This window comes from Bombyx mori, chromosome 10, assembly GCF_030269925.1.
Source record: "Bombyx mori chromosome 10, ASM3026992v2".
NCBI classification, from domain to species: Eukaryota; Metazoa; Arthropoda; class Insecta; order Lepidoptera; family Bombycidae; genus Bombyx; species Bombyx mori.
In genome coordinates this window covers 13653879-13667680 of record NC_085116.1, presented here as the reverse complement: position 1 = coordinate 13667680, position 13802 = coordinate 13653879, and the positions used below count along the sequence as shown (strand labels likewise).

The window sequence follows — 13802 nt, the reverse complement described above, 5'->3', positions numbered from 1 at the left end:
AACTTTTAGAAGAAAGAAGAATAAAGAAGAAAGAACTTACTTAACTAGATTTACTAACAAACAATTCTCACAACACGCGAAAACCGAAGGAAATATTAACTACTAAATAACTTTAATTCACAATGAATACATATTACACATTCATATACCTATTTCCATCAAAACCATTTTTTTTCTCTCGGGTACAATTAATTATTTAATCATAATTATAGACTTGGTGCTGGATAGCTGTACCATTGACGTGTTACTTAGTCGACATCCTGTGGAGGATATTGACAAGGAACAGGGCGAAGATCGAAATTTTAGAGGTAAGTCACCATTATGTTATTACAAATACATTTTTTATCTTTAAATGTATGTAGCTTGTAGTCGAAACGTTAGAAACGACGACATCCAAGTGTATCGGGTTTTCGGTATATATTATTTGGTATATATTTTTATGAAACATTCATCAACTTAACTTTTAACATGCTTATCATCATCATCGTTCCATCCTATTACCTTCTGCTGGGGTTTAGGGCTCGAATCAAAATTTTCCATTTACATCGGTCTTGGGCAGTCTGGTGTAGCTCCTCCCACGTCATGCCCAAGACCCCTAGCTCCTGCTCCACCGAGCGACGCCAAGTTGTTCTGGGGCGGCCTCTCTTCCTCTTGCCAGACACTTTCCAGGTCAGTGCTCTCTTTGATAGGTAGGTTGGTGGGTATCGGGCTTTTTCAAAATGTGACCAATCCAATGCCACTTCCGCGTAAGGATCTCCTTGCTTATATATTATATAATATATAGATACCAAGATAATAAAAGCGCGTAATTAAAGCGTACATATGTACGAATGCATGTGTATGTCACTGTAAAAGCCCGAATATTGGTAAATCTTAGGTTTACCAGTAAATCTTAGGATTTACCAACACGAGTCGGTAAATGTCGGTAAAAAAGAAATAATTTTTTCGGGCTTTTACCATTAGAATTTAGTACATGCTAGGATTTACCAGTGACGGTTAGTAAATGTTGGTTTTGGAAATAAAATAATGCATACTTCTCAATCATTTATTTGAAGTTGAAGATAAGCGAAACGTCAATTTATTATAATTAATCAAACGTTAAACAAACAAAATTAACTAACGTTAAGTTAGTAAAAAAATTTACTTGTTACAACACGGAGCCCGGTTTTGGCATTTGGAATTACAAAGTAATCTTGATGTCTCGCATTTTTTAAGGCAGTTACATTTCTCGAAGCCTTGTCCTCCAGTCAATGACAATTTTCCGACAACTTCTCGGAGACTAATGCGGAGTTTACATTACGAAATTAGTGTCATGCATGTTGAGCTCAGTTTCGCGAAAGTAGTTTCGATATATGCGAAAGTAATTTCGTTAAAAAATTAGTGTCGCGAAATCCACAGTATCGCAGTAACCATGGCGCCTTCAGCATCAAAGCTATAATTTGCTATGTTCAATGTAGCTAAAGAAATGCTTATATACCTATAAACTTAAAAAAAGACTATCAAGAAAAAAAAGGCGTTGGTAGATTCGAGGATGGTCAACAAGAAGGCATTTAGGAGCAATGAAGTAAGTCTCTGAATTAACAGATGAAGCTCCTGAGAGTTATAAAAACTATTTTCGAATGAGTGAAGATAATTTTGTTTTTTACTGTAGGTGTTTCGGGTCCCAGACACCCTTGTCGCAGATATTCATTAATAAGATCTATATTTTTTTCTGTACTCCATCGTTGGTTTGCCATTTTCAACGCTTGAAGCGCGTCCGAACTAACAATAAACACGTCCGCACAGCGCAGGTCCTTTCGCGACATTAGTTTCACGTCGCGTCTACACTATGAAATTAGTTGCATGACACTAATTTCACCAAAAAATCGCGCAGGGCACGAAACTTATTTACATGCATGAAATTAATGCATGCATTACGAAAGTATTAAATTACACGTGAAACTGTTGGTAAAACTAATGTCACGAAATTAATTTCATGCCACTAATTTCGTAATGTAAATTCGCCTTTACTTCTTTATCTTTAACAACTTCATTTATCTTAACAAACTCTTCAGAGCATGACGACAATTGATTCTATGTGTAAAACTGCTTTAGTACTCCAGTTTTGGTACCCAGTTGGTAAAACTCATTGTCCTTTACATCTACCAAAAATTGAATGTAATTCTTATTTAGAGAGAGAGAGAGAGAGAGAGAGTATTCTTTATTGTACACCAAAAAAACAAATGAACAGTGCGATACATTAAAAACAAAAAGTACAATTGGCGGTCTTATCGCTAAAAGCGATCTCTTCCAGACAACCATCAGGTGGACAAGAATCATTTGGAAACGAACTACGCGCGGTGTACCATTCCAGTGAAATACATATACATATATGTACACATACATATACACATACATATCTCTGTAAATATACATAAAATTAATACAAAGTATTATAATATAATAATAATTATTAGAAATAAAAAAATAAATAAATTAAGTTTAAATTTTGCTTCTTTACATATAAATAAGAATAAGCAATTTACATATAAAAGATACTTAAAATACCTTTGAAACATATACAATTTAAGTAGATACCAATTTCAGAAATTTACCCTATCACATATTAAATCGGTTGACTAGTATTTAAAAAATGTTCCTTAATGAGGCGTTTGAACGACTTTAATGTTTCAGCATGTCGTATACGTACCGGGAGAGCATTCCACAAACGAATAGCTTGAACAGTAAAGGAATGATCGTAGAACCTTGTCGAATGCACTGGCATCATTAATTGCATGTTGTCCGTTGATCTCAGGGATATGGTATGTGTATCACGGATAAACTCAAAGCGTCTTTTGAGATAAGAAGGAGAAGAAGGATTAAATAGAACAGTATAGAGCAAAGAAAGAATATGAGCATTCCGACGAAGGCGAATTGGCAGCCACTTGAGCTTAGCGCGAAATTCTGAGACGTGATCATATTTTCGTAAGCCAAATATAAATCTTAAACAGAAATTTTGAAGACGCTCTAGTTTATTTAATTGTGCTTCAGTGAGATCGAGATAGCTAACATCAGCATAATCAAGGATGGGGAGAAGAAGAGATTGTGCAAGCGCAGTCTTGGTGGCAGTAGGGAGAAAATTTCGCAGACGTCTTAAGGATCCTGCAGCCGCATAAATCTTTCGACAAGTTTCTTTAATTTGTGCATCCCATGACATATGCCTATCTACAAAGATACCCAAGTTTCTCACCTTATCACTAACTGGTATTTGAACTCCATCAATTGAAATTGGGGGAATTCGCGTCCAATCAACTGTCGCAAGCCTTCTAGGTGCACCGACAATAATGACCTGAGTTTTTGTCGGATTTATTTGCAGCCCATAAGATTTACTCCAATTTGTTATACTAAGTAAGTCATTATTTACTTTGGTGCAAGCAAGAGGCAATTCTTCCACCGGGGCTTGCGTATAAAGCTGGAGATCGTCTGCATACAAGTGGTAGGAGGAAATGAGATGGTTGGAGACAGAATTAATATATATCGCGAAGAGCAATGGAGATAAAACGCCACCCTGCGGAACACCCACGAATGTGTCACACCACGAAGAAAAATTATCTTCGATGCGAACACGCTGCCGGCGACCAGACAGGTAACTACGAAACCAATCAACTACGGATGGAGATGTGTTAAGAGAGCCAAGTGTAGCAAGGAGAATGTCAATATCAACGGTGTTGAAAGCATTACTAAAGTCAAGCAATGCAAGCACCGTCAACATTCCCCTCTCCATGCCGAGCCTAATATCATCCGTGATATTTACCAATGCAGTCGTAGTACTGTGACCAGGACGGAAACCAGATTGGAAGGGATTTAAGAGATTATTTTCATAAAGGAATTCACTCAGCTGTGCATGAATAAGCCGTTCTAAAACCTTGGATAGGAAAGATAAGATGGATATAGGACGATACTCGGAAAATGATTTGGGATTAGGCTTTTTAGGCAGAGGTGTAATTTGCGCGTCCTTCCAGGCAAAGGGAAAGGTACCATTACTCAAAGAGTAATTCATGATATGCGTAATTACAGGAAGGATTTCATCAAGGATTGGTAGGATCATATTTCGGCTCAAATTGTCAGCACCGACTGCATTAGAAGTAATAGATAAGATGCTCTTCTTAACACCACAAGCCGTTAAGTGATTGAAAATAAACGGTGAAAAATCCGGGGTCGGGAGATTTGAAAGAGAGTTCATTGTATTCGATTTAACTGTCACATCAAAATTGGACGAAGTTGAAAAATGTAAATTTAATGCATTTAAATTCACGTCAGAAGGGGGTATCACATGACGTGCCTTTCCAATCCCCAAAGTTCTAAGAAATTTCCAGACCTTCACCGGATCTCCATTTTCTACAGAAGTATGAATATGTTGGCGTTGAGCATCCCTACACTTCCTGTTGCAGCGATTTCGAATCCGCATGTAATTATTACGATTCTCAACTGTAGGTATTCTCTTGAACCTTGCCTTGGATGCTGCTTTTTTAGATAATAATATTTTGAGTTCCTCCGTAAGCCAAGGCGAGGGTAAATGCTTAAGCCTTACCGGACGGATCGGTGCATGTTTATCGTATAGTTCTGTTAAAAGTGTTGTAAGGAGCTTAACCTTTTCGTCACAGTCGTCACATGCAAATAAGGGGTCCCAGTCAATACCACTAGCATCTTCACGAAGGTTATCCAGGTCTATACCACCAAAATTGCGTTGCAAGAGGATTCTAGATTTGGCCTTGGGGGGGCGAATCTTATAAGAAAGGAAAAGTAAATCGTGGTAAGAAAACGCATCGGCTGAGCACTGTCCGTGTTTAGCGACGTGATCTCGAGAGCTAATCAAAATTAGGTCAAGAAGTGACGGGGTACAGTTGGGGAAAGTGTGTGTAGCATTTAAGGGGAGAATAGATAAATTACAAGATTCGGTAACAGATAGAAAAGAAGAAGAACGACTATTACTTTTAAGAAGACATGTGTTAAAATCACCCATTATTATGCAATGGTTGTAAGAAGGAACTAAAGTTTCGAGGATGCCTTCAAAGGATGAGAAAAAATCTAAATGTGACGAGGGTGAGTAGTAGACACCCAAGAGAACTTTACGGTGGTTTAGCTCCACTTCCAGAAAAAGATGCTCACCGGCATTAGGTGGAGGAGGCTGTGCAGACAGACTAATTATTGTATACTCAATGTGTGTACGGAGATATATGGCTACACCACCGCCACCACCACTTATGCGATCGTTGCGAATAAGACGGAAGCCAGGTAAAGCATACGAACATGAAGGGAGACAAGGCTTAAGCCATGATTCGGAAATAAGAATGGCGTGGATGTTCTCACAGCTAAAACTTGCCAGCATATCAGGAAAATGTGCTGGTACGCTCTGGGCATTAATGTGAACAACATTAAAGTTCCGGGAACCATCAGAAAACTGCGACATTAGTGTCTCAGCCAAAGAAGGAACACTGGTAAAACTTGCATCATTACTACTTGCTGAGAAAAATATTTCAGCTATATCGCTTTCCGTTTCCGACATTAAAGATTAAATTATAATAAATATAAAATGAGATCAGGTAATATTCTAAACAAAATTATTAATATGCGTCGTTGCGTAAAGAAGCAAAACAATAAATATTAATAAACCAATGTACTTACAGGTTATGTAGTTACAATTCAACTACAAACATTCAGTCCACCCGCTGGTTGAGTGTTACAACAATAAATAAAAATAAAACTGAAAATAAAAATATTTACATTATTCGTGAAGTTAAAGAAAAGAAAAGAAAAATAATAATTCAAATAAAAACAAAACAAAACTACTAAAGACAAATTATTCATAGTTCAGGCCGTAATAAAAAACTTGGGAAAAAGATTAAGAAGAAAGATTTCGTCAACACAAGATTATTGTTGGAGTCAACATTATACGTAAAAAAAAAAAAAAAAAAAATTATATCGAAATACTTACTCTATGACACAACACGCGAAGTTAGCTATATTAGAATATAATCTGTGCTTGTCAAAGTATTATCTGTGGTAAAAGTGTTTGTTGTTGTGATGTCGTTGAGCGTTAAATTTGTTACATTTACACAAGTAATATGTTAAATTATGCAGAGTACAAAATATATGTATGAACTGAGTATGAACACAACAACTAAGCAGATTGGAACTATTCGCTTAATCCGCCTTATTCAGCAGAAATACTCATGTACAAACCTTATACTACCCGAAAAACAAATATGAATTCGACCTGAATATGAATTCGACCTGAAGATGAAAGTAATAGTAGCAGAAATAAAATGAAAAATGCAGAATAAAATTGAATCTTCATTTACGGGCGGCCGCACGCTTAAGCTTTGGTGCAACAGACGCCGTGTTTGGTTTTGCGGCAGTTTGTACAGGAACAGTCTCCACGGTGTGCCTATCAATTTCAATCAGTTGTCTACGGCAGTACACCCGATGTCTTTTGCCATCTGAGCCGAGAACATAAACTGTGCCTTCTTTAGTCCACGAGTTCGTTACTCCAAACTTGTCCCGTGCTGCCATGAAAACATCGTGCCGTTGTTTCGTAAGAAATTCGGAAACCGTTATCCCAGTCCTTTTTAATTGAGACTTACTAAACCAGATCTTATTGCGGAAACTAAAATCATGGAACTTCACCAAGATCGGTCGTGCCCTTTCCCTGGCAGAAGGCTGTCTCATTCTGTTACACCATTTAATATCGTGAACTGAAACAGTATTTAATGAAAAATGTTTTTTCAATATGTCGGCCACAATTTCGAATGTATTTTCTTGTTTCTGTTCAACCACCCCGTGGAAAAGCAACATCTTCCTGCGGCCATGCATCTCCATGTGATCAAGTTTGTGAGACAGAACCTCAATCTGTTTTTGTAGACCCGACACAGCCTCAGTGATAAATGCTCGAAACACTGCAAACTCAGCAGCCAGGTCCGGAGAAGATGTTGAGGGAGATGATACTGACTGTGGATGAAGCTTTGCCTCAAAATCAGCCATCTTCTTGTAAAAGTGCTCCGACAAGTCTGACAAACTACTTTGCAGTACATTCATCTTGAAATCAGTAAATATTTAAAACAGGAGAATAACACTTCCCAGCAGGCAGACACTAGTACTTATCACAATAAATGGTCAATTTCTCAAAAAAGACTTTTGTTAATATTTTAAATCAATTTTAACAAATGTGAACGAAAAACTCGTGTGTTTTCTGTGATTACCCGCGCAATATATAATATTTAATATTTAATATAATATTTAGATTTTTTATTTAAGCGTGCTTTTTTGATTGATATTGTGATATGCTCTCTCAGTACGAATGAAAACGACCCTCATGCCCTTGACGAAGGCCATAACTTTTGCAAAAAAAATTCACGTATCTACATACCTAACTTTTTTTTTTTTTTTTTTTTTTTTTTTTTCTACCTATGCTGATAGCCTTGAGAGGCTATTTCAGCTTCACCCTAACGTTTGTAGGTGAGCTCGCGGGGCTCAACCGGAGAGTTGCTAACACTGACCCTAGCAAGAGCAGTGCTTCGCAGAATCTACCACCGGATCGGAAACGCGACCCACTGAGAAGATCCGGCGAGAAACTCAGTGGGCTGTGTCTATGGGTTAGTTCGCTCGTCGAGCCCTTCGTCGCAAGCGACGGGTTCGACGAGGACGGTGACCGGTGCTTGTGGTGCCTAAGAGCACCGTTAATGGATCAGGAGGATCCGTAATGACGTGCTTTGGGCGATGTCGACGGTTTACCATTCGGTCTACTGGGTCGGGTATGTAATTTCCAGCGGCTACGATGAGAGGGTTCTCATGTCGTGCCGCCTTCTCAAAATGGCGCAGCGATGCCGACTGTAGATACTTACTGACAGAGTCAAGCTCCAGGTCATCGTGGAGATCCACGTTCCTCAGGAACCATGGTGCTCCGACGGCTATCCTGCAGAATCGGGATTGAATAACCTGAAGGGGCTTCAAGTTGGTGCGGGCTGCGTGAGCGAACACTACGCTTGCATACGTCATAACGGGGCGTATGCAAGTTTTGTAGAGAGTTACCTTATTACGGAGGGACAGTTTGCTTCGCTTGCAAAGCATAGGGTAGAGACGTCCTAATATGAAGGCGGCACGGTCGCGTATCGTTTTAATATGGGGACGGAATGTCATCCCTCTGTCGAGGGTGACGCCTAGGTATTTGACCTGCGAGGCCCACGGTATGGGCTGGCCAAAGAGAGTGACGGGGCTAACGGCGGAGGTGTTTGCGCGCCTATTAGGGAGTGGGATGCTCGAAGTGGTATTCGGAGGGCGACCCCTTTTGAAGAGCACCGCTGTGCTTTTCGTGGGGTTGATGTCGATGCGCCACTTCCGGAACCACTGTCCCATGGTGGCTACTGCGATCTGGAGTCGCCGATGAAGCAGCGACATCTTCCTACACGAGTAGTAGATAGCCGTGTCATCGGCGAAGAGCGCTAGATGGGTCTCCGGAGACCGGGGTATATCATTGATATACAAACTAAATAATAACGGGGAGAGCGCGGAGCCTTGCGGGACTCCGGCAGTCAGTTGACGGGGACGAGAACGAGTTCCCCCTACTCGATATCGAAACGAACGGTTCGACAAGAAGTCTCGTATGATGAGCACGAGTCTGTCTGGCACTCCCATGTTGTACAGTTTGTAAATTAAACCGTTGTGCCAGACTTTGTCGAACGCCTTCGCGATGTCGAAGAAGAGGGCGCCGGTCGGGATTTGTTTACGCCTATTTAGTCCTATCAGGATGTGCTCCGTGAGGCGGTGCACTTGTTGTACGCACGAGTGTTTAGAGCGGAATCCGAACTGTTCGTCTATGAGAATTTTGTTCGCGGTAACAAAATCCCAGAGGCGTTTCCTAAGGAGCCGTTCGTAAATTTTTCCTATCGTCGGGAGGAGACTAATCGGACGGTAACTAGAAGTTTCGTTTGTCGGTTTGCCCGGCTTATGTATACCGATAACGTCCGCTTCTTTCCACACCGCGGGAAAGATGCAGTGCGTCATAGCGGCATTTAAAATTGTAGCCAACATTGCTATCAGTTGGACTGGCAAGAGTTTTAGCGCGCGGTTGCGGATGCCGTCGGAGCCGGGTGCCTTCCTAGGTTGGAGGTTGTGGATCGCGTCTCTAACTTCGTCAGTGGTAATGGGGGGTAACGCGTCCGAGGGCGGCAGGGAAGCTCTGCGCTCGACCTCCCTGTCGACTAACTCGGTGTGTTCGGGGTCCGCGTGTTGAGTGCTGGTGGTGCACTGCTCTTGCAGTGCATCGGCCAGCAGCTCAGCCTTGTCATCGTCATCGAATGCCGGTGGTTGGCCTGAAGGGCGTACGAGGGGAGGCATAGTAGCGGTAGTTTCGGATTTGAGAGTCCTAGCTAGTCGCCAGTATGCTTGGTGGGAGGGCGCGAGTTGTTCTAAATAACTATGCCAATTATCGTTACGCGCGTCACTTAGGCGGGAGTGGACTTCGCGTTGTAGACGACGCATCCGAATCCAGTTTGAATGCGTGGGAAGACGATCGTAGGCCCGGATTGCCGCGTTCCTAACTCTTAAGAGATTCCTAAGTTCGGAGGACAGTCTGATGCGGTGGAAGCTGTCCTCCACATCGACTTCTTTTGAAGATCTAATGATCGCGGAAGAGATGTGATCGGTAATGATGTTTATGGATTCGACGGTGTCCTCGGGGGATAGATTCGAATCCGGGCCGTAAGGGAGGATTGGCGGAGCGGCTTCGGCTAGGCACGTGCCCAGCTTATTCCAATCCACCATGGTCCTCGTAACAGTGGCTGGGTTGTGAGGGCGACCGAGCTGCATAAGGACAGGTCGGTGGTCTGAGTCGAGCTCTGACAGTGCTTCGATGGAACGTAAGCGCAGAGTTACGTTCCTAAGCAATGCCAGGTCTATAGTGCTCGGACGGAGCGCGATGTTATACGGATAACATGTTGGAGTTGGGGGACCGACTACTTCAAAAGTGAGGTCGTCTATAAACGCGTCGAGACGCCTACCGTTAACGTTCGTACGATGGCAGTTCCACCTAGTGTGGTGGCAATTTAAATCGCCTGCCAGGATGACGGAGTCTCCCATGCCAAACAGTGACTCGATGTCACTGCTCAGGAGGGGCTTGTCCGGGGGAGATAAACGGATCCGATGACGATCGGCTGGTGTCCCGTCAGCGAGATACGGCACACTGACGCCTCGATATGTAAGAGCGAGGGAGTATCGAGAGGAACAACGTGCAGAGCCCGCCTATAGTAAATGGCAGTCCCGCCTTTGGAGGCGGTGAGTCTGTCATTCCTAACCATGACGTAATTCGCGACTTTCGGGTCACGACGCGAGGGCTTCAGACAGGTCTCCTGCACTAACAAAATATCTACAAGATTATCGCGGAGGAATTCGATTTTTTTTTTTTTTTTTTTTTTTTTTTTTTTTTTTTTTTTTTTTTTTTTTTTTTTTTTTTTTTTTCGGGCCGGGGGCCGTACCTCCTACGAGGTCCCCGCGCCTAGGGGGCGCGCGGGGTATGTGAGACTCAACGATCTGCAGGTGTTGAGAGCAAATCGCGGGCCCAAGGATTTTAGGGCCCACCCACTAAACGACTCCCCTGCACTCTTACACCCGACGTCCGATCTCCGTCCGGGGTCAGAACCCGTTCAGAGTAGGGGGGTTCCCGCGGTCAACACTACAACCAGACACGCGGCGCCACCCCGAGGACGCCCGACCGACGGGTCGTCGAGGCGATAGTCGACGACCAACGACGTCGGTCTCCGCGGTACGGCGGCCCTACCAGGCCGCCCGGGCGGTGCCGCTGGTGTTCCGGGATACCCCGCTGGGCCAGAACCAGCCTGCCGGGTCGGAACGCGATACACCGCCGACCGGGTTGCTCTTCAACAGTATGTTCGGCGACGACAGCGACGACGAAAATGCGGACCGCATCGCAGTCCGCAGCCGCCGACGCGCCGTCCCGTCCTCCTGGTGCCAGCGCGCTAGAGTGACGGTAGCGTGCGGCGCAGCCTCAACCCCCTTAGGTCGCCCCGTGACCATCACCGGGAGGAGACTGCCTCCTCATAGGGGCTGGAGCTGGACAAACGCCCTCCTCCGACCCCCGGCCCGACGGCGGCGGCACGGCGCCGAGAGGGAAGAAGAGCTCTCCCTCTCCCGTTCCGCCGCCTCCTTCTGCGAGATGGTGGACTCGCAGAAGTCGAGCATCGCCTGCCAGGACTCGTCGCTGCCGAGCATCGTAGCCACGACGGTCGGAAGCGACAAGTCCGGTCCTATTTTTGCAACGAGGACGCGGCGCTGCTCCGCGAAAGCGGGGCAGTACGCGAGCGTGTGCTCCGCCGTGTCCTCGTTGCAGCCACTGCAGTGGTGGCACTTCGGCGTCGGCTCCCTCCGGGCGACAAGGTGCAGGTAGCGACCGAAACAGCCGTGTCCCGTGAGCACCTGTGTCGCTCGGAAGGTGAGACGTCCTCGGTCGCGATTCACCCAGTCCGAGAGGACCGGGCGGATCGCCTCGACGGTCCGTCGCCCGTAGGATTGTAGAATGCTAACGTAAGGGAATACGGTTTTTCTCTACCTTTTTGCGCCATTGATTACCGGTAAAGAATTTTTATAACGTGCGAGACACGGACTCGTAGACGTCCATGTGATCGAAAGCGGCCGCGAGCCGCTGTTCGGGGGTTACCGACCTACGGATAGCATCTGCGAACGATCGCAGACGGTCAAAGTTTACCGCGGTGACGAAGTCGCGCACGAGCGCGAAGTCGTTGACGACTGAGGGTTGCGGGGGGCGGTACGCGGGCGCGGGGCGAGGTGCGAGCAGGGGCTGAGGCGCGTGACGTGTCGCAGGCGGGAGCTGGGGTACGTTTTGTGTTCCCTCCTTCGTATACGGCAGCGGTTTTTTCCACGCCGAGACGGTGGGAACCGCAGCCGGTACGAAGGCTGGTTTCGGCACTGAAGGCGCCGAAGTCTTTGGGTCGACGGTTCGGGGGGCTGGGTGGTTCAGGCGTTTACGCGGAGCCCTAGGACATCCGCGGTAGTTTGCCAGGTGCCCTTGCTTAAGGCATAGGACACAGCTTGGGGGTTCCGTCGCGGTTTCCCTAACACGCGAACATTCTGTGGTTGCGTGATCGCCGAGGCATTTCACGCAGCGGGGGCGCGCGTGGCAATTACGCGCTGAGTGGCCATAGAGCTGGCACCTGTGGCACTGCCCGGGAGTACCACGTTTATGGGGGGCTTCGATGGTGACCCCGGAATACCTAACATAAAAGTACCTATAAGTACGAAAGTTACACACTAATGAAGCAAATCGAAACCTTCACAGCTTTCCAATGCGTTAATAAAATATTATAAAATATTATAAATAAACGGCGGTCTGGTGTAGTGGTAAGTGACATGGTCACTACACAAGGGGGTCGCGGGTTCGAATCCCGCCAAGGGAAGATATTTGTATGATAAATATAAATGTCTTTCCAGGGTTATGGGTGTATATTAAATATATGTATGTGTATAATAAAAATATTATATTTATTTCCGTTATTTGGTACTTGTAACACAAGTTCTTTACGAACTTAGCACGGGACTAGTTAACGTGGCGTGATTGTTAGTAAATATTTATATTTATTTATATTTATATTTATTAATTTACCTATTTACTTAAATACCAACTTTTCTATAATATAGTTATGTACGTATTGCGCCCCGAAATCCAGATATACTCTTTCGAGAGCGAATTAAATTAGCATAATCCTCTTTATGCGGCCGCACAATTGGAACACGTACCTAATTAATTAATACAATATATTACGTATTAATCGCGTTACGTAGTTTGGAATAAATATAGTTGCGAAACTTCTAGTATGCTTAAACAACAATTAAATACTATAATAATATACCTATATGAAGTATATGATCAGAGAATCATGACTTAAACTGACTGCATCAATTAGAAGTTGACAGCCTTGGCTATCTCTATATACCATTTGCTTACAATTCGTTCTCTGGCGCTCATTCGCGGTAATAGTCCTTTTCAATATGGTACTGGTGGCAGAAGACGGTTGAATGAGCAAGGCGTAGAAGGTGTCAGTTGATTTTTAATTATAAAAATAAATATTTTAGAAAATAAGTATAAAATTGGAGTTAACAGTGGAATAGTTTTATTTTATGCGGGACGATCCCAATTCTACGATAATACGTTTTTTGGAGTTTAAGTGTAGGATAGAGCCGATATTACAATGCATTTGAGTCTATCTTGATGTCTCAAGATGGTGGTATTTATACTATGTTAGGTGGTGAGTTCGCATACGCGGTTAGGGGGTTGATTGCTTCCCGCTTCCGTAGGTTTAACCCGCGATTCCCTACAAGTAACCCCTGGGTGGTGCAAAACGGGAGCCGAATACATAATCGGTGGTAGGACTTGTCCGACTGGCTGGCGACCACCCTCCAACTAGAGTCCGCCGCCAAATAGCCTAGCTGTGTTCCGGCGTGTGGGTTGGAGAGCCAGTGTTATTCCTACCCTTTCCTCTTCCTTGTTGGGGGTGAATCTTGGCGATACCTGGAACATGCGGAGCAGACGTGCGTGTGAGCTCGCGGGACGTGATTGTTTGACGGGGGTATAGGGAGACCCAGTGAAACGGTGTTCGCCGCCGCCCGCCGGTCAGTTGGGGACCTGAACCCGGGTGTCACTACTAAACTCCGCCCCGGGAAGCTGTCCCGCCAACCGGTGTAAAATCCTGTCGTGCGGTCGTCGTGCCGGAGTCGGAGACCGGAGTGGATCCCGG

General features: G+C 44.5%; 2 protein-coding genes across 3 annotated transcripts in view; one reads left to right on the top strand and one right to left on the bottom strand.

The window, feature by feature from the left end:
• The window catches only part of LOC101745551 (NADPH oxidase 4), a 42050-nt gene that overhangs the window by 18863 nt on the left and 9385 nt on the right, over positions 1-13802 (top strand). For both annotated transcript variants that reach the window (XM_038013407.2, XM_038013408.2), the window contains exon 7: positions 213-308. In XM_038013407.2, the coding sequence (XP_037869335.1) occupies positions 213-308 (96 nt within the window). The remainder of the gene's footprint in view (positions 1-212; positions 309-13802) is intronic.
• Positions 2567-5946, bottom strand: LOC134199547 (uncharacterized). The gene is made up of 2 exons (XM_062670695.1): positions 4631-5946; positions 2567-3462 (listed from the first exon to the last, which is right to left on the bottom strand). Exons 1-2 carry the CDS (start codon positions 5543-5545, stop codon positions 3400-3402), a joined length of 978 nt encoding a protein of 325 aa, XP_062526679.1. The 5' UTR covers positions 5546-5946; the 3' UTR covers positions 2567-3399.